Here is a 26429-nt window from a genome sequence, read left to right on the forward strand (position 1 = left end):
GTTCATTTTTGGAATATTCCGTTTAATATTTTCAGACAACAGTGGACTGAGTAACTGAAAGCGAAACCACAGATAAGGGGGAGACTACTTTGTACCCTATGGCAGAATTTGGGTGACGGCAGAATTAATCCTTTCTCCTTTTGAGATAGCTACAGTTGTAAGTGCCTTTAGCGTTTAAAATCATTATTTACAAATATGTGTACAACGTTCTCCTGTTGTTAGACCACTAACTTCAGAGTAGAGATTATGTCTGGCTTCAGTGCATCAAGATCTGGTAAAGTGCTTTGGCATTTAATAAATGCTTAAATGTATATTCAAGAAGGAAAGATCTACAATTAAAGCTAAATAAATGCAAAGTACAGAATACAGTACGAGGATATCTGCCCTCTCCCAACCAAAGGAAGGAACAAAAATGAGAAACTAATAAAGCGGAGAAAATAAAGATGAGAGAAAGGACGGTTTCCCTGTAACGTCCCAGAAAGGAGACGTCGGTACCAAGCAGCACTACGGCGCCCCGCGGCGACCACCACAGAGGTCAATCTACGACGTATTTACTTTCCCGCCTCCTAGAGACCCAGAGATGGGCGTAGGGCCTTGAGAAAGACGGTACTACGTCACATCCGGTTCGTGGTTGTTTTTTTTTTGCGCCATTGCTGAAAAGGAAAATATGAGTGGGGGGCGGGGCCAAGAAAGCGCGCGTTTTGGGAGGGGGCGGAGCCGGGCTAAAGACGCTGCGTCACGTCCGGGAGCCTTAAAGCCTGTGTGGAGGCGGCGCGGATCACTTGGGCTTTTAGCGGCTTGGGTAGTAGTACGTTGTGGCGGGCTGTGGCGGAGCCTCCGCAGAGAAGAAGCTCGAGGTTGGCAGCTTCGGTTGAAGCACATCGAGCCGAGCGGCGGCAGCAGTTAGAAGTCATGAGCGACAGTGGCGAGCAGAACTACGGCGAGCGGGTACGTAGCGGTGCTGCAGGGGGCAACTGTGCGATCCTAGCTTCTTGCATCTTTCCAGGCCTGTCGGCCTCGGACCAGTAAATGGGCGATTTCGGCTCCGAAATCTGAGGCCGGGGACGATGAGAGTCGGGTTCAAAAAGCCCTTATGGATGTACTTGTAGTCGGGAAGGAGGCCGCAGTTAGGTTTATGTGCCCTCATAACAGAGTCGTCGGTTTTTTTCCGTTGTGGGGGGGATTAAAAATGGCCGCTGGGTCCCCTCAGTGTTGGGGGAGGGGAGCGGTATCTTATTTCGCCGTTGCTCTCCCGCGAAGCCTCTCCGCAGCCATCTTGGGCTGGCGCGCTGGGCGGGCTGCCAGAGGCACAAAATGGCGGCAGAGCGGCGCGTCCACGCGGGCCGGCCTTGTGCCTCACAGGGCAGCTTGGAGGGTTAGAGGAGGGAACAACGTCCTTCGGAGCCTTTCACCCGGTGTTGAGGTGAAGAAAGGATCGTCTTAATGGCTTCCAAAGGGAGGAATCTAATGTGTTCTTGGGGCTTCTTTTAGGATGGGAAAAATAATCTGAGGTAGAAGAAGTCTTCGGCCCGTTAGTTTGAGGAGATTGCGCCCGGGTTTTGTGTTAAGGCTAAATGGAGTGCTTTTCTTGGATACCAAAAGGGCTTTCAATCCGAAACGCATTACCAGTATCCAAACAGAATAGACCACAAGGTCTCTTGAGATTTTATTATTTTTGTGGAGTAGATATTGCCCCACGGGATCGTATTGGAGAAATATGTCGGACAACGATTTACGGCGCCGTTATTCCCTTTGTTTTGAGTCATTCGGATTCTGTGGATCACAGCTCGTACCTGTCCTTATTTTTTAAGTTTCCACCTCCCAGGTGTGGAGTTTGGTGAGGGTTGATTAAACTGCAGGAATAAAAACAGTTGCCAGATTTTAAACAGTACTGATGTAAAGCTTGGTTGCGGGGTGTGGGTTCTCATGAAGATGCAACAGTGCCAGAGTCTTGGCATATTTAGATTAAGAAATAGGTGATGAAAAAAGCAACAACTTGATTATTTAACATGATAGGAATAACTTGGATGTTTTTACAGTTTACTTGTTAGGTTTTTCCCTTTCTGGTAGAGCCACCTTAATTGTCAGGTTAATTATCCAAATACGTTAGAAAACCCCTGTAAATCAAATTTGAGGTGCTTTAAAAATATACTTGTTTTAGTCCCTGCTACATATATTAGTGAACTTTATCTTTATCTAACAAACCAGATCTGTTAGATTTGGTTTGAATTAATCAGATCTCTTTATTCAGATGAATATTTTCTTTTAGGTTTTTGCTTTCTTTGGGTAAGAAAGTTTGGGTTGGGCTCACAAATTGTTGAAGCTGTGACTTCCCGTTTTCTATCAGTTAAATATACTGTGGAAACGAATCATTGGCGTGCAAAGCAAATAAAACAATTGGGCGCTTTTTTGCACTGTTTAGGGAGTGCAAAATAACTGATTTCTGACTGGTGGAGCTCTCAGTTTAATATTCCTGAATAAGTTGCTTGTGCTGGCTGGTGTGTTTGTGGAGATGAAAAATTGCCCAAAGGAAAATACTTTGCATAAGGGGGAAACAATTGCTGTTAAGTCCTGGCTTGAGACCGTTCAAGAGGCATCATCCCATTAGAATTTTCTCTTGAAGTGGTTTTACATGCTTAGTAGAATATCCATTCTAGTGTTTTTCACAATACTGTTAAGTAGAATAGGTATTCACTTAATTACTATGAAAGGGGATCTATATAAAGTAATTTGAAGATAAGTATTAGGAAAAACATTTTGTTAATTGTTTTTACCTAGGAGTGGTGATTTTTCTTGAAAGTGGGATACCTTGCTTTGGTGTTGATTGCCTTCCAACAGGTGATTTGTTTGGAACCAGAAGTTGTTAGAGTAGACTTAAAACAAACGTTGTTTGGACTCCCAAACTGTGCTTGGCAAATCATAAAGGTCAGTGGAACAGTTTTTTTAAAATGCCACAAAAAGAGCTAGGTAGTTAGGTAGTACAGTCAGACCTGATGAAGCTACATACTTTTGAAAGTGCCTGAAAGCAGTGAATAAATTGCATTTGCGGCAGTAATTTCCTGGAGCCTTAAAAATTACTTTCATTCCATTCTAGGCTCTCAGCTCAGTTGTAATCTCACCCCTCATTTATCTATATGTCTAATTCATACACTCGCACACACCCCCAAAATAATTATAAAATACCCCACCACCGTCCTTTAGACATTGGAGGTGATTCCTAAACAGAATGGTGGTGGTGTATGTAATAAGTAATAGAGGATCCTCTTAGAACTGCAGTCTAGTGTGTCTCATTGTCTTTCTAAATCTATAGGTAGGGTTCTTTCTTGAATATTTGTGATTTGTGTCATACCTGATTTTATATGGGGTTTTTATGTCAAAGTTGATTTAAATTCAAGAAATGTGTCTAATTAGAGTTGGCCTAACCCTGATCTGGTCAAACACATGCAAAAGTAAAATGTTCTTCAAAATTTGGTATCCAGGATTAACAAAAGTTACCCACAAACTTTTTTAAGGGCTGACACTTGTTTTAAGAGGCTCTTGTTTAACAGTTTTGTACAATATTGGTACATAATTTGGCACAATATTGGCTATTTTTGTAGGTTGTGTGTTTGCAAATAAGTTGCTTTAGTATATTCTATAGAGATGAGGAACAGATGTCTATTACCATCCCATCAAACTGCCTTTCAGATTCTGCAGTTTTTCTTCTGCTTAATCTTGTGTTCTTTTTTTGTATTCTCTGATTTTTAGCTGCAACTCCAGATTCTAACTTTTAAGACTGAAACATCTCGATTCATTTCTTTTCTAGAGAATTATAGCCATTGCAACAAATTTTTTAATAAAAGATTGAATTAATGTGGAGTGGGAGAAAATAGTTTGCATTTTGTTTCACTGTCAGTGATTAGGAATGAGTCGTTTAAGAAACTAGGTTGAGTAAGAATTTTAATATTGTGGAGATTGTCTGAAATTAGAAGGTGGCATTTTCAAACTGAAATTCCAAGTGCTTGTAAGGTAAGTACTACTGGTTTTATAAAAAAGTAAAGAGGAATTCATTTTTTAAGTGGGATTCCCTTTATGATCAATAAAACCCCAGCCCTAAGTGATAAATACAATATTACTATTTTTGTTACTTACATTTTGCTCAAGAGGACAGAACTACTTTTGAGTCTTTGCATTGTCTGATGTTCATCAGGTTTTAAAATTTTATTTTTTACAAGTGAATTGTATTATTTTCTCACATTGTATAGTAATGGGAGTGGTGAATGATGTTTAGGAAATTTTAAGTGTTTTATGAGGTTGATTTTGGGGGGGTCTGGGTCATATCAAATTAGGTATTGTCAGTTTTATATTTGAGTTACAAAAGTTCCTTACTACAGATAATTCGAGTCTTTAAATTTCCAAAAATCTTTGCTTTGAATTGGGTTTTGGAGGTTATTTTCAGATTGTTGCTTTTATGAACATAGATGGTCTAAAATGACAGCCTGAGGCCCGTTTTTGCTTTTTTTATGCTTAGAAGTCTTCGGAAAGTCAAAAAGCATATTTAAACTTGTCTTACTGGAAAGTACTGAATGTTTTATGAAGTAAACTTAGAGTATACTGTTTTTGCAAGAACTCTCAAAAGCATGGGTTTACAACTAATTTAGGCATGTCAGATGGTGGTTTTTTGACATATTCTCGGTGTAAGGATTTTTCTATCCACCCAACCTTTTGGTAGAGTGGCTGCAGAAAAAGATAAAATAATCCTTATGTTGATAAGAGTATTTACCTTTATGGTAGGATTGATTTGTTTCCTCCCAATTTTTAAAATAATAACCTTACAATCAACCTAATGAGTTTGCGCATTTAAGTAAGATCTCGTTACGAAATAATAGCTTAATTATTGGTCTTCTAGTTTTGTAAAGTGGCCACTTAATAGCTGAGTTGAAATAAACCTATTTACATTATTTAGTGTAGTGTATTTTGTAGTTCAATTACAAAAGAAGGAAGAAGGTTGGGAAGGGTTGTTGAAACAGTAGGAAGGCGTCTGTATTGAAAAGTTGTGATATCTAGAGCTTTGGCCTCCATCCCAGTAAACATTTAAGTCCTGTATCTGTACCCTTTAGGAAGCCCTAGGAGGAAACCTGCTTGGGCATTCTGATTCCACGATTACATTTGTGCTGCCAGCATACAGTTCCCATTACATTTTAGTGATGGATATTAAAAAAAAAACCAATTACTGTGACTCCCTTAAATAAAAGCCTTATTGACATTTTTTTCCTGGATTAAAGAACCAGCTGACTTTTTAAAAGACATACTTTCATGTTAGCCATGGCTGTCTTTATGCCCAGATAGGTGTAAAGACTTTTTTTTAGGCTTTATTTTTTTCCTAGAAAGAAAACTAGGCAAGGAAATTAACAGTGGAACAAAAGATTGCAAGGTAAAATACAGGAAAAACTAGGATGTTTTCTGAGGGCAGTGTTTTGTTTACTGTGTTTAACAAACACTTTGTTGATGTTAAATCTTTTTAGTAATTTCAGGAAATGAGCTATAATTTTTCCCCATATTGCCACTTTTAAAAGTAGAATTTGTCCTTTGGAGTGCAGGTGATTTTAATATTCATTGGGGGGAGTTTACCACATTATTTGAAAACATCACTTGCATTCTAGTTCTGCTTTCCTTATTAGCTACTCAAATATAGTTGTTGGTTGACTTGGTTTGAGTTCTAAATTTAGTAGCTGGACCATTCATAATATAAAATTTTCAGTAGAACCCCTTTCTAGGTGGGTTGAACATTCTAAATTTTCAGATTCCCTGAACATTTCCTATAGAGCTCTTTAGATATGTGGTGCAAAAATGTGTGACGTTAAATATATTTCTTGACCTCACCTAGAAAAGTCACAATTTGTAAATCTCTCCAGCCTGAGCCCTGTCATTGTACAAATGAATTGTCCTATTTTTCCTTTCTTGCACTTTTGTATTAATATGTCACTTTTTGACTAGAGTTGTGCTTTTGACACTTAATGTACTTTCTATTGATGACTAAATTAAGTGTGAAATGTAATTACAGTTCTTAAAATGTTAGATGAACAGTAAATGTTCAGTAGCCCACTTCACATCCAACTAAAGCATGATAAAGCTATTTGGAATAGATAAATGATTGATTCCCATATATATTTTAAAGCCAACAGGAAACTAGTTTAGGTTTTTGAGCTGCATATTCTAGGGTTTTTGTGTTTTTTTATGGTTTTTTTAAAAATCCAAAACAAGGGATTTTTTTTCTAGTTTCAGTTTGGCACTGGATTTTATCCTGGAGTTTTAAAATATTCTTCATCCTGTTCTTTTTCTATTAAGGTTAATGTTGAAGAAGGAAAATGCGGAAGTCGTCATTTGACAAGTTTTATAAATGAGTATTTGAAGCTCAGGAATAAGTGAAGCTGAAATTTGAAAAAATTAAAGAAAGAATGCATGCTAATTATCAGACCAGAAGTCCCACTTGTAGAATATTGAGCAATTTGTGTGAAGTGGGGAAGATGAAAGAAGTCAGAATTTGAAACGGAAGAATGAAGAAAAGAAATAAAAATGAAGTTAAGATAAGAAGTAATCTGGAATCAGAAAGCACTACGCTAAGTAATTACTAGTCTGTTTATGTGTCCCTGTATATTTTGCTAAACATGCATGCATTATTTGTTTAATAGAAAATATATACAGGGTAAAGAAGTGCCTTCCAGGGGAAACGTTTAAATATTAGGTAATTCTAATTTTAACTTCTTAGTCAAATTTTGAAATGCAATTAAATAACCCTTTGTAGTCAAGTAGCAGGCAGGAATGAGCTCTTCGGCATGGGTAACAGTTGGCTTCATCTTGTTCCCTCTAGATTTTTTTTTTTTTTTTTTGTCTTTCTAACTGCTGGTCCTGGGGCATGAGTGAGTACCTCCGGAGTTGAATTGAGGGTGGCTTGGTGGTGTCTGCCACACCCTGGGCTTCTACAGTGAACTGAACCCTATCCTTCAGTACTGAGCAATATATATAGTAGGATGTTGTCGGTTTTCTTGAAGAATGTCACTGGTATGGTTATAGAATCAAACCCTCAAAATTGAAGCAAAACACTGAACCAGGATAGTTTACTTTGGCATTTATGAAAATGTTTTCTTTCCAGATGGCAATAGTGGAAAGCTATGACCACTTAGGCTTAGGCCCCAACTTTTAAGATGCATGTGTGCTAAATTCCACATGGGTGATTCTTAATTCTCTTCTGTTTAATGCTTATTCCGCCTGAACAACAAGGGTTGCTAAAAGTTTAGAAGCTTCCCTTGGAATAAGGTGGGTCGTGCAAGCAAGTCAATAGGCTATCAAACTCAAAAGTAGCAGCAGTAGCAGGTGCTTCATTCAGATACCAACTTTTCTTTTTCTCGTTTTCTGTTATTAACATTAAGCTACTATAGTGATGTAAGTGGTATAGATTACAAAGTAGCTTTATTCTGGTTTTCATTTCCCACCACTTATTGGGAGAATAAACCTCAAAGTTCTCTGTCTTTCTCCCCCACACCACCCCCCTTCTGTGTATTTTACTTTAGCTAAAAAGAAGAGTCAGGTGATTGATGTTAATGGTGTTACCTTCATTTGGATGTCTTCTACCCTATTGGAGAAGCCAAGGTTATTGCTTCTCTCACCTGAACCCTATATAGTTTTATTAACCAATGACATTCAAATAAATTGAATTTTAAAAAAAGTTTTTCCGAAAGTTGTCAGATGTACTTGTAGAAAAAGTGACAAATTACATTTCTAGAGGGATCCATTTTCTGAGGCTATGGGGCCTTTTGTTGATGTAAAATTGACCTTTTTATAATCTGTACCTGACAAGGAGAAAAATTATTTCCATTTTATAGGAGACAGTTTACAGCATTTGCTTTGCTCCATTCCTGCTTTATAAAAATATCTTGCCATGTTACAACTAATGTTAATGGTGTTAACTTTGCATTCTGAATTACAGATTAGGCAGAGTTGAGGTTAAAAGTGATATGACTGTATATTTCTATTCAAGCCCATGGATTTTTCTAGGAGACCTGAAAGGTCTTTGGGGTCCAAAAGAGAAAAGACCTGTTAGCGTCAAAGGGGAAGAAGGCAGTTTAAGGTTTGATTAAATGGGGGAGGATAGGGGGAGGAACGGGCCTCACCTCCAGGGCAGTAAGGTACAAGCCCCAGGAGGGCTAGTTAATGGGGGGGAGGGGCAGTAGGTCAGAGATAACAGAAACAAGGTTCCAGAAAGATGCCTTTGCCAAGAAGAACCAGATAGGATGTATAAAACTTGAAGTTTACTAAATCGGTGAGACTTCATTCAGTAGCATCATAAACATGTATGATGCTTTTAAGATGTAGAAATCCAACTGTAGACCTAAAATCAGCTCCAATTTTGGGGACTTGTGTTTTTAAATAGTTGTGTGGGTTTACAAGAGCCAGTTTTAAATCTTATTTACTGTTTCCGGGTTTTTTTATAATGCAGGGGAAACCTAGCAATTGGACGATTATTTCTGCTTCTATCACCTCTTTCAAAAAGTTTTTCTTCGATACTGCCTTCTCAGAATAGGGAATTGGAGATTAAGGTGTTTTTCTTTTGTTTTTTGTTTTTGGAAGGCTGAGGTTTTTCCTGTTCTCTGTAAGTTGTATTTCCTTGCATGTATTTCCAAGCCAATTAATGGCCAACATACTACAAAGGGTTAAATTTATTAAGAATATCCCTGAGAAGAGTAGTAAGTGGAGGCAGTTTAGGTGTTAGCCTAACCAAGTGTCAGTGTAGAAGGGGAAACGTTTTCATTCTGGTGTTAACCCTGGTCTAAGCAATACTTGGCTCCCAAGAGATCTCCATGTAGCCAGTTAGTTTCAGAGGCTGAGTGAAAGGTCTTGTAACTTCACAGCTGTTGTAAATTTGACTCTTGAGCTGTTACAATTTCATGGGGGAAATCTTACAGCTTCGAAGGTACAATCTCTTATAGTAGACAAGACTGGAAAAAGCATCTCAGCTTGGAACAAGGCTGTTCTGTTTAATGAAGCAAGAGTATTCAAGAAGGGGGAAATTTTGGCTTTACCTTCTCTTCTTACCCTCCTTTCTATTCAGGTCCCTATACTGACTGGTTTCTGTTAGCTGCAGTAATGTTGGTAATATTTTAACTCTTATTGTGAGGCACCCATATTCTGCTTTGCCTTCCAGAGTAAGTTTTCTTTGCTTTCCATTAAAGGTTATGTAACTGTTTCATGAAGTAATCTTTAGAGCAGTGGATTAAAGGCATTTAGTAACTTTTGGGTCCTTGTACTATCTTCTAGATTAGCTTTTGCCTGTGGTAGAAATTGCACCCCCATTTATTAAAAGATTTCTTTACTGATTTTGTAAAGAGAAGGGAGAGAGAAGCATCAATTTTGTTCCACCCATTCATGGATTCATTGGGTGACTCTTGAATGTGCTCTGACCAACAACCTTGGTGAATCAAGAAGAAGATCTAACCCAGTGGTTTTCAACTGCGAGTCTGCCAGAAATTTCATGCTCATCCATGAACTAGTTAACCATCCTGATGTGTTTGTGTGTATGAAGCTTATAGGCCCGATGATGATAGGTTATAGTCTTCATACAACATCAGTGTAGTTAACACTTGAGCAGACTGGAAGTTAAAAACCACTGCCCTAACCAACTGAGCTACCTGGCCAGGGGCTATACCCTCCTTCTCTCTCTTTTTTTAATATGTATTGACTTTAGTGAGAGAAGAAGAGAGACAGGAACATCAGTCCGTTTTTGTATGTGCCTTGATCAGGAATTGAGCCAGCAACCTCTGTAGTGCTTGGGGACAATGCTATAACCATCGAAGCTACCCAGCCAGGGTTTTATATCCCTGCTTTTGAAAATTACTTTGTTCAGTCAAGAGTACCATGTTTTTCTTTGACTCTCTTGACAGTTACTCCTGGAGGAAAGGAGTGAGAAGTCACATCACACCATGGAAAAGTTGTTAGAAAGTTGTTCTGGGCCAATACTCAAATTTTAGTTTGTCTCATTGTTGCCTATATGTTTTTTCCCCCGGGTGTCATAGGAAGAATCCTCCAAATATCCTCCATTATGTTGTAAATCCAGAACATAATAAAAAATGTTTGGTGCTGTAATATTTTTATATTCTGTCTTCTATATTTTTAGAATGGCCAGAATATTCTAGAGGTCTGCCACAAAAAGAGGTCTTTGTGAAAACTTTTACCAGCGGCTTTAACGGGGATTCTTACCTCTACAGTAATATTGGGGGGTGTTTTTTGTTGTTTGTTGTTTTAGTCTGTCCATTTTCTGTCTTGAGTGGAAAGACTCACTGGACTTTATGCCTTTTAATTTGCCTAAGTTGGATAACTTGAAATAAAAGCTGTCTTGTTTGATGATACCTTAGCTATCAGTGTGGATGTTCTTTCTTCTTTATCAAGTTTTTTCTTTCTGCACCTTGGCGCAGAGTGTTTCTCTGGTTCTTTCACTTAGGCCTTTTCTGCTGATTTGGTGAACTGCTGGTTATTCTGTTTACCCATTTGATTGCTGGTTTTGTTTTGAGAGAGATACTTCTTTTTGTGTTGCTTAACCTACTGGCTAGTCATAGTTTTGATGTGGAAAAATATGGGTATATAGTATATAAGTAGACTTTAGTATTTGAATATAGTTCCTGAATTCTTTTTCAAGCCAAGATTAGAAGTCTAATTCAATCTTCTGATTTTAATATGTAGTTTAGATAACTTTCCTGATTTACTTATTTTTAGTTTGCCTTGGCTCATCTACATTTAACTGAGGAAGTTGTAAGCTCTCTGGCACCCTCTCTTAACTTCGCACAGTTCACACTGCCTTTCTGCTGTAGCTTTGTCTGGTTTCTTTGTTTGAGGGTCTTAAAGGATCTGGTGTCCTTCAAGCAGGTCCTTGCTTTCCACTAGGCTTCTACATTTCCCTAGGACTTGAAACAGGTTGTCCTTGTCTCTTTCTATAAGTAGAAAAGTTGAGGTCTTATTTAAAAAGCAAGAGCATTTTTAAAGTAAGTTTTATGAATTTCATAGGGTTTTGTTTTTATTGATGGTAACTTGACTGAAATAGGCATGAAGTGTAGGTGTCATAGTTATTAATAAGGTTCTTTCTCGCCCTAGTCTTTATGGAGTAACATTCCCCAAACACAATCTTTGGACAGTCCCTCAGCTGCTTGGCTTTAACACCCCTTTCTGAGGAGTGGGGTCAGTTAACTCTTATCCCTGCTCCAAAAAGGTGGAAGTTCAAGCTAATTTACTTATGTTATTTGGAGCAATGTAACTGTTAAACCAGGTATATTCAGTTCCTGCCCTACCTGTTTTCTTGTCTTGAAAGGGGATTGCTTTCCCTCGCCATTTATATCACAGCAGCTTATTTGTTTTTAAAGTTGCCCAGAAAGTATACAAATTAAACTTTTGACATCTACGTGTAGGAATCCCGTTCTGCTTCCAGAAGTGGAAGTGCTCATGGATCTGGGAAATCTGCAAGGCATACCCCTGCAAGGTCTCGCTCCAAGGAAGATTCCAGGCGTTCCAGATCAAAGTCCAGGTCCAGATCTGAATCTAGGTAAGAAAGACTGTCTTGGGGTTTCCTTCTGTTACTCTTAGCTTTGAAATTGGTGTGAGCTTTGTAAACTAGGAAGATAGAGAGGGTTAGATCATTTGTTGGCCTATTTAATACTGGTACTAGAAATGAACTTACTTGTAAATTCTGGGAGACCGAAGACTAAGTGGTTAAGAGCCTGGGCTTTTGAATTAGGCTTCAAATCTTACCTCTTTTTTTTCTGGCGTGGACAGATTACTTAAACTTTTTCCACCTTAGTTAGCTTCTTTATAAAGGCGAGTTAGTAATGCTATCATTTCTTCAGAATTGTTGTGAGGATTGGCTATGAATTTAAGTAAACTGCTTATTAGTGTGGCAAATATACAGCAGAACACTGGCTTTCAGTAACTGAAATTTTTGATGAATAGGTGTAGTCTAGTATCTACATGTGATTATAAAACAAAAATAATACCTCAGAGCACTTTTTTTTTAATGTTATTCAAGCGTGTGTCATACATCCTGATTTGCTTGGGACAGCTCCAGTTTATGCTTGTTGTCAGGCATAGTTAACAGCACCTCTTTTCTTTTTTACAATGTATCCTTCCTGGTTTAAATGACAGTTTATATAATCACTATAGTTAGGAGAAACTGATTTTAAAACACTGTTGATAACTACTGTGATGTTAATTTTTATCTTGAGTGAATAGTGGGCATAATGGGAGAAGCAGAAAATAGAAGGTGGTATTCTGAGGGGGAGAGGTAGGCACAAATCATGCTATTATGGAAATACATGTTTTATGATTTTCAAAAGATAATTGAATGTGCTAATTTTAATTTCATTTTAATAAATGTTGGAAGAGATCTAGTGATTTTGGAACGCCTAGCAGAGATTGATTGACTATTGATGTAGGAGAAGAGTATTGATCCAACCTAATTGATAACCGTGGTAGTATATGCCTGGATTGTGTTCTGACTTCTGGAATTTAACTCTATCATAGATATAGAGTATTAAAAAAAATTGAAAGCCATATCCTGTTATCTAATTTAGTCATAACCATAAAGCCTTTGTTTTGCAGGTCTAGATCCAGAAGAAGTTCTAGAAGGCATTATACAAGGTCACGATCGCGGTCTCGGTCCCATAGACGATCCCGTAGCAGGTCCTACAGTCGAGATTACCGAAGACGTCATAGCCACAGTCATTCTCCCATGTCTACTCGCAGGCGTCATGTCGGGAATCGGGTAAGGTGAAAAATATTGGGGTTTAGGCCCTGGCCATTTAGCTTAGTGGTAGAGCATTGGCTCTTGTGGATGCTTGGGTTTGATTCCTGGTCAGGGAATACAGCACATATGCTTCTCTCCTCCCCCCTTCTTCTCCCCCCCCCCCCCCTTCCTACAGCCATGGCTCTGTGGCCTCTGCCTCAGGCTCTAAGAAGAGCTAGGTTGCTAAGAAACAATCATTGTACCCTAGTGGGCTAGGCAGGTGGGTCCCAGTCAGGGCAAATGTGGGAGTCATCTCTGCCTCCCCTCTCACTGAATAAAGAAATGTATATATTGGGATTTTTATTTTTGAGGCAATAGACTGTCTAAAACTTCATTTAATACAGTCTTATGTTCTTTAGAAGTTAAACTGCTTTTATTTGGCAGTGGAGCATTAGCAGTGAGTATATGAGTTACCTTTTGAGGCTTTTCTTTAGGTGTTTTGATAGCTCAAATCTCATGTAAAGGTCTACATTTGGGCTATCAGTAACATTAAGTACAATATTGTCAAATTGGTAACTCAGTTCATCAAATAAAAAACCTCCATTGTGCATTACTGTTGCAGCATACATTGAATCATATAGCATCTACCTAGATCTGTTCCATACTGATGTTACTTAAGTATTCTGGGTTTGTTTAAATAAACCTTTTACATAATGCCCTTCCTGACTTTCCCATTTAAATGTAAGCAAGTTTCATGTCTTTTATGAGAGGTTCCAAATGAGGTGACATTTAATGTGTTTATATTTGTGATTTCATTGTATAATCCAAATGGTTTTTGCAGGGTGTGTTTCAAAGAGAATTTGTAGTAAATGAATCTGAATTAAATAAAAACTTGGTAAATTTATTATGGCAATTGTAACATAAGCAACATGTTTCTCATTTTTCTTTATTATGATTGCAAACTGCTTAATATGTTAAAGTTTAGTGCACCTCTTTCACTTCATTTGTCTATGTGAATAGCTTGTATATAATGCCTCTAAAAAATAGAATCAAGCTTGAGCTTTGGCAATTCAGAACATTTCCACTGTATGGGTGGTATGTCTCTACAACATTTTAATAGTTTATCACTTATTTCTTTGACTCATAGAAACAATGCTATTCTGATTATCTTCATGTGTATGTGTTGTGAAAGGTGTGGACATTTCTTAGAATACATTCCTAGAAAACATCTCACTCATTCAAAATGTTCTCCAGTCTCCCTCAAAAAGTTAGTTTGTTTTAACAGTAGTATTTGCCCCCTTTTCTTTAAGATTGGAATTTCAACTTTTGTGATGCTTTCTGTCCATTCTTAAATATGCTTTCAGCGCTTAGTCTATTATTTGTTTATTGATAGTGGCATTTTTATCTAATTTGTGTATGGCTTCCCTTTAATTTTATGACAAAGTTTAAAATCCATTTATCTATTTCTAGGCAAATCCTGATCCCAACTGTTGTCTTGGAGTATTTGGATTGAGCTTGTACACTACAGAGAGAGATCTAAGAGAAGTATTCTCTAAATATGGCCCCATTGCTGATGTGTCTATTGTATATGACCAGCAGTCTAGACGTTCAAGAGGATTTGCCTTTGTATATTTTGAAAATGTAGATGATGCCAAGGAAGTAAGTAAAATCCTACCTGCACCCTGTGAGATAACAATCCTTTTGTGAACTCCAAGTACTAAATGACCAAGTACTTGGGTAGGGACACTTGTTTGTATATTGTAAATCTTTCAGTGAAGTTTGAGTTAAAGGAAAACCATTTTTCTGGGAACATATTAAAGGCAGTAATACTTTGAACTTTTTTTCCAGCCTTTTGTTGTGGAAAATCTCAAATACACAGGATAACAAAAATGTATGGCTTTAGGGCAGTTGGTTCTGTTACCACCCCCACCCCCACTTGGTGCTTAATCTACTGCACTGTTATGTGTCATCTCAGTCACCTGTAGGTACCACCACATTTTGAATTAAGTCATGACATAACGCTTTATACACGACTGTTTACAGGTGTGATAGATATCTAGACATAGATATCTAAAGTATATGAATGTTAATATTTATTTAGAACATTTAATCAGTGCTTATATTGTGGAATCTAGAATAAGGAACAACTTAAAGGTGATAGGACTCAGGAAAAAGGAACTGGTTTTGAATATAGGCTAAATGATTTCATATTTAGATGTTGATTGACAATTGAAAATGTAGGGAGTAAAGATTAGTTTGTAGACTAAAGATAAAAGTTTAATGTGTGAGTCTGGGCTACATTTTAAGAATTTGGACTTTTTTAATATAGCTGAAGTCATCTCCAAGGGTTGTATAAGGAAGAGAAAAGTTTGGGAAACTGACAAAAACCATCTGAGGTCAGTGTTGAAATTGGGAATTCAACTCTAGATAGTTATATAGTTATTTATGGAAACATTAGTTTTTGAAAACTGTAAGAGTCAAGGTTATTATAGTATTGGTAGAGGTCCAATTTTCCTAATTTTTTTACAGGACCATATTTAGCTCTTAAAAAATATCTTATTTTGTATCTGAATTAGTAGTGCCAAAAACTTATTTTCTGAGGCCTTAAACTTTCAAACTAGAAAATAGAATGGTTGGTCCCTGGTCAGGTGCTTCATTTGGTTAGAGCTGGGGTCCCCAAACTTTTTACACGGGGCCAGTTCACTGTCCTTCAGACTGTTGGAGGGCCAGACTATAAAAAAAACTATGAACAAATCCCTATGCACACTGCACATATCTTATTTTAAAGTAAAAAAACAAAATGGGAACAAATAACAATATTTAAAATAAAGAACAAGTAAATTTAAATCAACAAACTGACCAGTATTTCAAAGAGAACTATACTACTCCTCTCACTGACCACCAATGAAAGAGGTGCCCCTTCTGGAAGTGCAGTGGGGGTCGGATAAATGGCCTCAGGGGGCCACATGAGGCCCACGTTCCGTAGTTTGGGGACCCTTGGGTTAAAGGGTTAGAGTATCGTCCTGAAGTGCAGAGGTTGCCAGTTTGGTCCCTGGTAAGGGCACATAGAGGAACAGCTCAATGTTCTTATCTGTCTACTTACTATGTCGTTAAAATCAATAAATAAAAATAAAAAAATAATAGCATGGTTTGAATTAGAAATAGAGTTCCATGTAGGTTGACAAGTGTTATTCAGAAAGTGGACAGACTCCTAAGTCATTAGAATAGATGTGTGGGTGTGGATTTGGTATAGCTTTGAAGCGCATACTATTTTCAGGTACTATATATTTCTAGATGAAGGAACTATATATATGGCGTTGTCTTTAGTCGGGATTTTTACTTTCATGGCAAGAGTCCATAAACTTGTTAAAAATTAGTAAATATTTGAGGACCTGTGAGCCATGGGATATATCAGTCACAGCTTTCCAGACCTGTTACTGTTGTGTAAAAGCTGCCATAGATAATATGTAAATTAATGACTGGGATATTATTCCAAGTAAACATTTTTTGTCACTGAAATTTGAATTTACATGAAACTTTTTGCTAGCCATTTAAAATACTAGCTCATAGTTTGCAAAATATTTTCTGCTTTGTAAATTTGTTGTTAGGTAGCATAATTCAAGTTTTTCACGATTTATATGTCCTATGTCAATTTTTTGATAAAGTTTTCTGGGTTTTATGGCTGGCTTTTATAAATTTAACGGGGTTGAAATGACCTAAAATTCTAGGCCATAATGTTTTACCAACTCTAAAATAATTTAATGCATCTAACTGAAACATCCACTTGAAGGCTAATCTATGAAGTATATAACAACTTTTTTGTTTTAAGGCAAAAGAGCGTGCCAATGGAATGGAGCTTGATGGACGTAGAATCAGAGTTGATTTCTCTATAACAAAAAGACCACATACCCCAACTCCAGGAATTTACATGGGGAGACCAACCTAGTAAGTTTATTTTCAAGGTAAAAATTATATTGACAGTTTAGTTTGTTTATTTCCTCCATGTAGTGTAGGGAAATCTTTGGAATGTCATCTGTTCTTGGCACAGCATAAAACTTTTCTTATTTTTATCTAGCTAGAATGTATTCCATGGAAAAATTGTGTTTCTTCCACAAAGTATGGTTGACACCATTACATAGATTTCACCTCACTTTTATCATAAAGAAATGCCATATATTTAGTTTGTTGGGTGATTAAGTATTCCTGAATAGACTTTCCCTCAGAATGTAACCATTATAGTTAAAGTTTGTATGGGCCACACTCGAGAGCAGTTTTTATATTTAATTATTTTTTTAAAAAAGATTTTATTCATTTTAGAAGGGGGGGAGGACCAGGAAGCATCATCTCTCATATGTTCCTTGACTAGGCAAGTCCTGGGTTTTGAATTGGCGACCTCAGCATTCCAGGTCAGCGCTTTATCCACTGTGCCACCACAGGTCAGGCCTAGAGCATTTTTTAGTTTTTGTTTTCTTAAGCAGATTGGAAAACAGGCTTTGGTTTTTATACTGAACTTGATAGGGTAATTCAGTTGTCATCTTTCTTACCAGTATAAATATTACTAACAAAGCTCTAACTTGAATTTCATTTTTTAATTTAATGTGCTTAAATAAGAGAAGTATAGTATAACAGCCATGTACCATAATAGGCTAGATATTTTCCTACTCTTGAAACTGTATTCTCCTTATGATTTTTTTCTCTCTGGGAAACTTGGGATTGGCAAATTATTAAAGTTGAAAGCAAATTAGTAGAATGTGTGCCTCCTTAACCCAAAGATTTTCTATATATAAGGTCTACTGGAAAGTTCTGTTCGTTTTTGGAATAAAACAAAACATAAATTTTTCTTATTGTCAATAAACTTTATTAAATAATATAATTGACATTATCATTGATTTCTTGCCAGTGTGAGGGCATATCCCATTTTTGAAAAATGTTTTATCTTTTGATGTGAAAAATTGAACCACTGCTTGTTTGATATCTTCATTTTTGAATCTTTTGCCCTTCAAAAAATTTTGTAAGGACAAAAACAAGTGATAGTCAGAGGGTGCTAAGTCCGGGGAATATGGTGGATGCAATGGATATGCTTCTGTAGCATTTCTTCCTTGTTGAAATTCGTAAAAATTATAGTGGCGTAAATGAACTTTATTCGTAGCCATGGGTATACTATTGCTTCACACATAAAACTAACGTGAATCAACTTTATTTTAGTTAATTTGCTATGTCAGTATGTATACATTAAGTGATAAAAATAGAGAGGCACACATGCGCCAAATAAACGTGCTTACGTGTCAAAACTTATTGTGATAGAAATGGACAGAACTTTCCGGTAGACCTTATATAAAAAAATGGAGGCAGGGAGACAGATTCTACATGTGCACTGGCTGGGATCCACCTGGCCAAGCCCTCTATGGAGCAGTGTGCTGCCCATCTGGGGTGTTGGCTCTGTTGCTTATCAACCAAACTATTTTGGCACCGGAGGCAAGGCCATGGAGCCATTCTCAGCTCCAGGGATCAACTTTCTTAAACCATTTGAGCCATGGCTGTTGGAGAGTAGGGCGGGGATGGCGAGAGTGGGGTAGAGAAGCAGATGGTCACTTCTCCTATGTGCCCTGACCAGGAATCAACCTGGGATTTCACATACCAGGCCAACCCAAAGATTTAAAAAATATATTTAGATACATTGTTACAAGGGACGAGGAAGTGTATTGTTTATTCATTATCAATGAGAATTCGAATGGGAGTGATAATACTCATTTTCCAATTAATTTATAGTCAGGCCTATGAATTTTCCCCTAGAAAAGAAATAGAGGTTATACTTGAAGTAGTTTTTCAGTATTGTTCATAGAACTTAGTTTTATAGTTTATGTTAGCCTTTAAGATCCAGTGAGCATGGCATAAATATCTGACTTTTTTTTTTTTTTTTAAGATTGTATTGATTTTAGAGAGTGAGGAGTGGTAGGAAGCATCAACTTGTAGTTGCTTCCCATATGTGCCTTGATGAGGCAAGCCCAGAGTTTAGAACCAGTTACTTCAGCATTCCAGTTCGGACACTATTCATTGTGCCACCACAAGTCAGGCCAAACAGTTTTTTAACAATAAAAGTCATGTATTAATTACAGTGGCAGCTCACGCCGTCGTGATTACTACGACAGAGGATATGATCGAGGCTATGATGATCGGGACTACTATAGCAGATCATACAGGTAAGTTAACCATAATATAATAATAAGTTTTAAGATGTCAGAAACTTGAAAGAAGCATGAACTCATCTGAATCTCACTTGCAGCATAACTTAAAACAGCAACTGTTGTAGACTTTAATATATAAAGCATTGCCTTTTGTATCGAAATACCCAGATCTAGAGTTTGAACCAGATTATAAGATCTGGTCTCTTTAAATTAACATGTATATTTCAAGCATGGCAGTGGAAATAAAATTATAGACCAGGGCTCAGGAACTTTTCTGGCTGAGAGAGCCATGAACACCACATATTTTAAATGTAATTCCATGAGAGCCATACAGCGACTCATGTACTTTATGCATTGTCCAATAAAAATTTGGTGTCCCAGAGGACAGCTTGATTGGCTCCAGCCACCCGCAACCATGAACATGAGCGGTAGGAAATGAATGGGTTGTAATACATGAGAATGTTTTATATTTTTAACATTATTTCTTTTATTAAAGATTTGTCTGCAAGCCAGATGCAGCCATCAAAAGAGCCACATCTGGCTCACGAGCCATAGATTTCCGACCCCTGTTATAGACCATGCTTCAGGGTTTTTCTTTTTTGTTTTTAAAGCAAAATAAACTACATTTGGAAAGTTTCTGCTTGATAAAAACAATTTTTTGGTATATTTAATGTATCCTGCACTATTAGGTAAACCTGATATTTGGAGGAGTCCATAATAGTAATAATTTAAGAACTAGAATTTAGTATTAACAGTGGTAAGAATTTATTGCCAAACTACTGATAAATTTTCAGGGGCTTGGTATGGTAATATGCCTATCATAAGATCTCTTTGAGAACTTTATTTGGTGTCGTGTTGAGGTGTGGAGGTCTTTGCACGCTCTTTGGTAATGTTTTAAGAAGTTGACTATTGATGATTATTACTTATATGGAAATGAATCTTTAAGGGTGCTCCTAACATCATGCAGCATTTTATTGCATAGTGTATTTTTACATTAAATGTCACTTGGGATTTGTGGAAGCTGAGAAGATTAAAGTGATAAATTTGATTTTATTTGTTTACTTAGAAAATGTTCTTTGTCCTAATGACACTTAAGTTTTAGCAAACAGAGAGAGCTCTATTCCAGTTTGTGAAAGGGGCAGAAAAGTAGTAACTATTTATGATTTTACTTTGAAGAAACTAGTTTTCACTTCTCTTGAATGTTCTGGTTTTACTGCATGAATTTTGAATTTCAAAAAAATCATAAAAATAAATGCATTTCTGCTTTCACAGAGGAGGAGGTGGAGGAGGAGGAGGATGGAGAGCGGCTCAAGACAGGGATCAGATTTACAGGTATATCAGAAGGAGGTTTAAATCTGTACAATAGCAGAAATGAATTACATGAAGACGCTTTGTTACTAGTATTTTGGTAGTTAAATTATAAATGACAGCACAATATTGGATTGCATGTGGTTAATAAAGTATTGTAACTGAAGCCAAGTGTATATGTCCATGGCTTTGTGTGTTGCAGAAATTAATTGGGCTTTTTATTCAGTGGGTACTGTCGGTACTCCGAGAAAGCCTTTTTAGTTTTATTCCTGATAGCTAGCCTCTTGTTTTTTGTTTTCTATGTGTGAGAGTAGGGAAGATAGTAAGCTAGACTCCTGCATGTGCCCTGACTGGGATACACCCAGCAACCTCCATCTGAGGCCAATGCTCAAATCAACTGAGCTACTTTAAGTGCCTGAGACTGACGCTTGGACTGATGAGGTGGCTAGCCTCAGCACTGGGAGAGGAGAAGAGGAGGGAAGAGAGCAGATGGTTGCTTGTATTTGCCCTGACAAGGAATTGTACCTGGAACATCTATATGCTGGGCCAACACACTGTTTTTGTTCACTGAGACAACCGTCCAGCGCCAATAGCTATCCTTTAATACTGTGTCTTTATTTTGGCTTTTTGTAAACGTCTCAGAATAAGAAAGTGAATACTCAGAAAGTGGAATTACTGATTTGATTCACTAGTGGAATTTGTTCATGAGGCTGTGGTAGGAGTTAATGAAATTTTTACTGTTTTAATAGAATTTAAAATGAGCAGATTATCAATGGATGAAATAGAATACTGATAGTTTGGGCTCATTATTTGGGATTGATTTTAGTCTTGATACTGTAGTTCTCAGGACCAAAAGACCTTGAAATCCCATGACTAATGCAAAATTTTTGAGGTCAGTGCTAGCCTTCTAGTTTCAGAAAGTGATAAAAGGATTGTATGTAATCTTCCTGTCATTTTATCTAATTGGAAACTGTGGAATCTTAGACAGTTTTGACATTTGTTTACAGAAGGCGGTCACCTTCTCCTTACTATAGCCGTGGAGGATATAGATCACGTTCCAGATCCCGATCATACTCACCTCGTAAGTTACCTTAATATGATTCAGTTTATATATTGTAATAGCATGGCTTGCCCTGACATACCAAACTCACAGCACAGTTGTATTTTGCAGTGAAAGGGTTAATTCAATTAGTTTCAATTGCATTATACCTTTATATTCATGGTATCTTGTTGCTGATTAAAATAGTAAATGTATTTTGTGTATTCTGTCACATTTGTAGCTTTTTTTGGTAAGGAATGTTTGTAATTTTTGCACAGCTTGGGAACATCTGAGTGACAAAACTTGAGCTCAGGTTCAGTTATGCTTAACCCAGGGGTCCCCAGACTTTTTACACAGGGGGCCAGTTCACTGTCCCTCAGACCATTGGAGGGCCGGACTATAAAAAAACTATGAACAAATCCCTATGCACACTGCACATATCTTATTTTAAAGTAAAAAAACCAAAACGGGAACAAATACAATATTTAAAATAAAGAACAAGTAAATTTAAATCAACAAACTGACCAGTATTTCAATGAGAACTATGCGCCTCTCACTGACCACCAGTGAAAGAGGTTCCCCTTCCAGAAGTGCGGCGGGGGCTGGATAAATGGCCTCAGGGGGCCGCAGTTTGGGGACCCCTGGCTTAACCAGTTATTTCTATTGTTTTACATTGGTTTGTTCTGTTCTAGGGTTACTCTTGTGAAAGTCTTCCTGTTTTCATAGAAAGAATCAGGCACATACTTAGGAATGTCAATAGGCAAAACAGTCTAAAATTATCCACATTAAAGTATACTTAATAATCAGTTCTCAGTGTTGATGCATATTTATTTTTTTCTCATCCCAGGTCGCTATTAAAGCATGAAGTGGACGACATTCTGAAACCTGCTCTAGAGTTTGAATATGTTTGTGGACAATATTTTTTATTGTCTCCCGTTTAAAAAGTGAACAGTGCCTAGTGAAGTTAGGTGACTTTTACACCTTTTATGATGACTACTTTTGGTGGAGTTGAAATGCTGTTCTCATTCTGCATTTGTGTAGTTCGGTGCTTTGTTCAAAGTTAAGTGTTTTCAGAAAAGTATGTTTTGCATGTATTTTTTTACAGTCTAAATTTTGACTGCTGAGAAGTTTCTATTGTACAAAAAACTTCATTTAAAAGGTTTTTCTACTGAACCCAGGGTATTCTGAAGATCGAAGCCTGTGTGTAAAATGCTACCAAATAGCAAAAGCAACAATAAAGTTTGATTTTTACTTTTCTTTCTAACATATCAGTGCTTAGCAGAACTGTTCAGATTAGGTTGTCAGTAGTAAATTTGAAGACAAAAATGCCCATTTTCCTTAAGTCCATTAAACATAACCATATTTAATATACCTGCTACTGTTAAAAATTATGCTCTGTAACTCAGTACTGCTAGTATTAACTAACAATCTTTTAATACAGCAAATGCTAAATGCTTATAAATGTGGATTTGTCAGCCTTTATGTAACCTGTGTTATATATAGCAGGGAATAAGAAAAGAGTTACACATGTATGGCTTTAAAAGGCTTTTTCTTAAAGTTACTAAAAGGAGTTAATAGTATTTCAACTGGATATCAGCAAGTGACGATACATTCCACCACAAATGTATGCTAGTTTTAGCTTTTAAGACTGTCTCAAAAAAAAAAAAAAAAAGGCTGGGTGCTTCAGAGTTCAGGAAAGAGAAGGGAACCACTACCATGTTGTACATGAACTGAAGACTGCCTGTTCATTTTTTAAATATTATTTTCAGGTCCTTTGCTTACCAGAGGAGGCCCAATTTCACTCAAATGTTTTGAGAACTATGTTAAATAAATGGAAATGAAAAGTAAAAGGCTGGTACAACTCCGTTTACAAAAAAGATTTTGTTTATTTTACAATTTGAGTTCACTTATAGATTTTAGTCCCTCTTAAAGTATCTTTCTGGCTTAGATGTAATTTTGGTGCTGGATATTTTTTATTTTTTTTTTTTTAAGCATAAATTGTATATTTCTGGGATATTGGAGTAACCACCACTTGCAGGTAGCATTGTATTAAGTAACTCTAGATGTCACACTTGCACTGAGGGTGCCTTAAATACATGGTATTGCTCTGGATTTTGGTTATATGCATGGTCGATTCTAGGGTGATTACAATGGTAATTTTGTTGGCCTGGTGACTTATAGTGCAGGCATAGATCAGAGATGATGTGTTTGGTTCTAGACCATCAAAACACAACTGAGTTAATTTTTAAGTGAGAGAGACAAAGGGACAGACAAAGTGGAGGTAAGGTGAGAAGCATCAGTTCTTTGCTGCAGCATCTTAGTTGTTCATCGACTGCTTTCTTGTCTGTGTCTTGACGGGGCAGGGGGGCTCTAGGAGAGCCAGTGACCCTTTGCTCAAGCCAACAACCTTGAAGTTTTGAACCTGGATCCTATACATCCCAGGTCGACTATGCTCTGTCCACTACACTACTACTGCCTGGTCAGGCTGTTCTGCTAGATTTTTAAAATCTATTCTCAACCAGGTTTGAACGAACCTTTTATATGGTTGTACAAGTTGAGTTCTAGGATGTGGTCCAGAAGGGTTTGGATTATAAGGGATAGATTAAAGATTGAGAAGCCTATTTTTATAGTGAAGAAGGGTGATCCTGCTTACAGGTGTCTTGCTAGGGGCTAGGGGAAAGGGTAGGCTAGCAACAGTGGGAATGGGAACAGTAGGCGCAAGTCTCACTGAATGAGTTATCGTAGCCAAAGATTGTTGCATTCAAGATTTCTGAGCCCTCTAATTGTCCCAAGTTGTAAGTACACTTTTGGAAAAGCAACCAGGCCTATTTTATGATGCACCACAGATGTTGGCTTGTAGTTAAACCACCCATTGTCATGTCAATGAAAAGTTTTATTTCTTAGAGCTCTAGTGTCAGTTGAATTTTCTTCCTTTGGAAATAGAAGAATTTTTTCTACCAGGTGGGGCACTACAGGCAGCAGGCCTTGCAGAGAGTTGAGGACTTAACAGGTTGAACTATGCTTGGGAGGACATAGAAGAGTGAGACTCCTTTTCTGAGATAGGAAAACAGGTAAGTAAGCTGTTCATGTATTGTAGTGGTGGTCATGTGGTTCCATGGAAGAAGCTTTGTGATCCAAAATGGACAAAGTCAAGACCTTGAGAGAATGTCATTAATTTATTTTGGAGGGGAGTGAGTGGGAGTGAGGGGAAGAGGGTGCAGGAAGCATCAACTCCCATATGTGCCTTGACTGGGTGAGCCCAGGGTTCTGAGCTGGCGACCTCAGTTTTCCAGGTAGCTGCTTTATCTGTTGCACCTGCCACAGGTCATGCACAAGGGGAAATTCTGAATTAGAATAAAAAAGTTTCACTCAGCAGAAAGTTTTGTTATTACAAAACTTGAAAGTTTTATAGGAATGGGTTTTGAGGGTGAATTAGGCTGGGTTTAACACATATACCAACAGTTTTGGCTTTGACTAGCAAATTTAAGATCTTGCCTTGATAATAACCAAAAACCTGGATCTCATGAATATAGGCCTGGCAGAAGATAGAATTCATGGATAACCTTTGGAAAAAGGCAGGCCAGAAGACTCAAAATCACTTGTACATGTGGTGAACCTTAGTAGTAACTACCAACTCTGAGCTCCATTATGAAATTACAGTTGTCGGGAATAACTGGAGGCAGTATTATAAATACAGGGCTGGGCAAACAGTGTTCCATTTTCCACCCTATATTCTAGCCCTGGTTAGCAAACTGCGGCTCGAGAGCCACATGCGGGTCTTGGGCCCCTTGAATGTGGCTCTTCCACAAATAACCACATGCGGGCGCTACCTCAATAAGGAATGTACCTACCTATATAGTTTAAGTTTAAAAAATTTGGCTCTGTTGACTGAGTTTGCCGACCCCTGAGTCTTGATTTGCTTTTCTTGTCCTGCTAATAACTAGTAACTGTACCACACAGCTTGGCTATGGACATAAGTCAGAGCATATGAACATATTTTGTAAGGTTCATGAGTGTACCAATACATATGCTAAGTTACTTTTTAGGACTCTTTAATTTACCCTTTACCCAGCAAAAATGAAAGTATTGTTGGTCTTACCACAATTACATATAGTCATGAAAGTCTTTAAATTTCATTTAAAAGCACTGCTCAAATACAGAAAATCTGGGTTATCTGGTAGTTTTGCTCTTCCTATGCCTTATGTTCCACTTTCATCCCCTACTGGCTATGAAAACCAAGTTACTGGATTTAGAAGAGTATATGTAGACCTGTTCAAGCAAGGGCTGTGATTAATATTTGAATAGAGGCTGAAAGGTGAATATATGTATGTATGTATGTATGTATGTATATTTGTGAAAGGAAAAAAATTCTTGACGGGAGTAGGCTTGTTCAAATCTAAGGCATGTTAATATGGTTGGGGGAAGAAGAGATGAAGGAGTCAGATGTAAGATAAGTGGCTCTAAGTGGCTATGTCAGCTAAGGTTTTATAGAAAGGTATAAAGAAAATTCCTTATGAAATGGGAACCATTGGTAGAGTCGAGGGAAATTCACAAAGGCTTAACTATTGAAATGCCAAGCTGTGTAATGCAACAATGAATTCATCTAGTAATAACAGCCACATGTGCAGGAGAGGGGTCTTGGAAAGGTTTCTTGGGTGAGATGACAGTAATACTGCTAGTTCAGATTTCAAAATGTTTTATAAACTAAAAATAAGTGAAAAGTTTAAAAGCCATCACACAAAGGCCGCTAAATGGTCAGTCCTCGTGGTAGAATTTAGTACTGACACGTACCTCTTAAGATAAACTTGGGGACATTTCTTTATACTTACCCACCAACTTTTTTGTCCCCTTTGTGGAGCTGCTCATACTTTACAAGTGTATCTAATTAGCTATTGCTGCATAAGTTACCATAAAAATCACAAGCATACTGTGGATTTATCAGTGAATCTGCCAGCTCTCATCTGTAAAACAGATGAGGGGTTCCTTATTTAGACAAAAATCAGGTTGGCTTCACACTGCAGGTGTGTCAGTTCTGCAAGTCTCAACATCTTTGGAAGAGTGTGCAAGCTGGCATATTACCTCTTGATGTGATGGCAGAAACAACCAAATTTAGTCACCGTGTGCATTTCAAGCCTATATTACATCGGTTCCTATA

At 37.4% G+C, this 26429-nt stretch overlaps 1 protein-coding gene across 2 annotated transcripts; it reads left to right on the forward strand.

The window, feature by feature from the left end:
- The first annotated feature begins 746 nt into the window (after positions 1-746).
- Positions 747-22912, forward strand: TRA2B (transformer 2 beta homolog). Of its 2 annotated transcripts, XM_066347130.1 has the most exons (9): positions 747-948; positions 11433-11566; positions 12619-12781; positions 14213-14401; positions 16572-16687; positions 18859-18942; positions 20200-20259; positions 21243-21316; positions 22122-22912. In XM_066347130.1, exons 1-9 carry the CDS (start codon positions 913-915, stop codon positions 22130-22132), a joined length of 867 nt encoding a protein of 288 aa, XP_066203227.1. In that variant the 5' UTR covers positions 747-912; the 3' UTR covers positions 22133-22912. The 2 variants fall into 2 exon arrangements, with proteins under 2 accessions (XP_066203227.1, XP_066203229.1); XM_066347132.1 differs by lacking the exon at positions 11433-11566 and having other exon boundaries at positions 749-948.
- The last annotated feature ends 3517 nt before the right edge of the window (positions 22913-26429 follow it).

The sequence above is a fragment of the Saccopteryx leptura genome, chromosome 8, assembly GCF_036850995.1.
Source record: "Saccopteryx leptura isolate mSacLep1 chromosome 8, mSacLep1_pri_phased_curated, whole genome shotgun sequence".
NCBI classification, from domain to species: domain Eukaryota; kingdom Metazoa; phylum Chordata; class Mammalia; order Chiroptera; family Emballonuridae; genus Saccopteryx; species Saccopteryx leptura.

Excerpts from the sequence above, each read along its gene's own strand:
- TRA2B (XM_066347130.1), top strand. The coding sequence starts at position 913 with ATGAGCGACAGTGGCGAGCAGAACTACGGCGAGCGG. Across the intron at positions 14,402-16,571 it reads ATGTAGATGATGCCAAGGAA|GCAAAAGAGCGTGCCAATGG; the intron begins GTAAGTAAAATC and ends TTTTGTTTTAAG. Across the intron at positions 18,943-20,199 it reads TACTATAGCAGATCATACAG|AGGAGGAGGTGGAGGAGGAG; the intron begins GTAAGTTAACCA and ends CTGCTTTCACAG.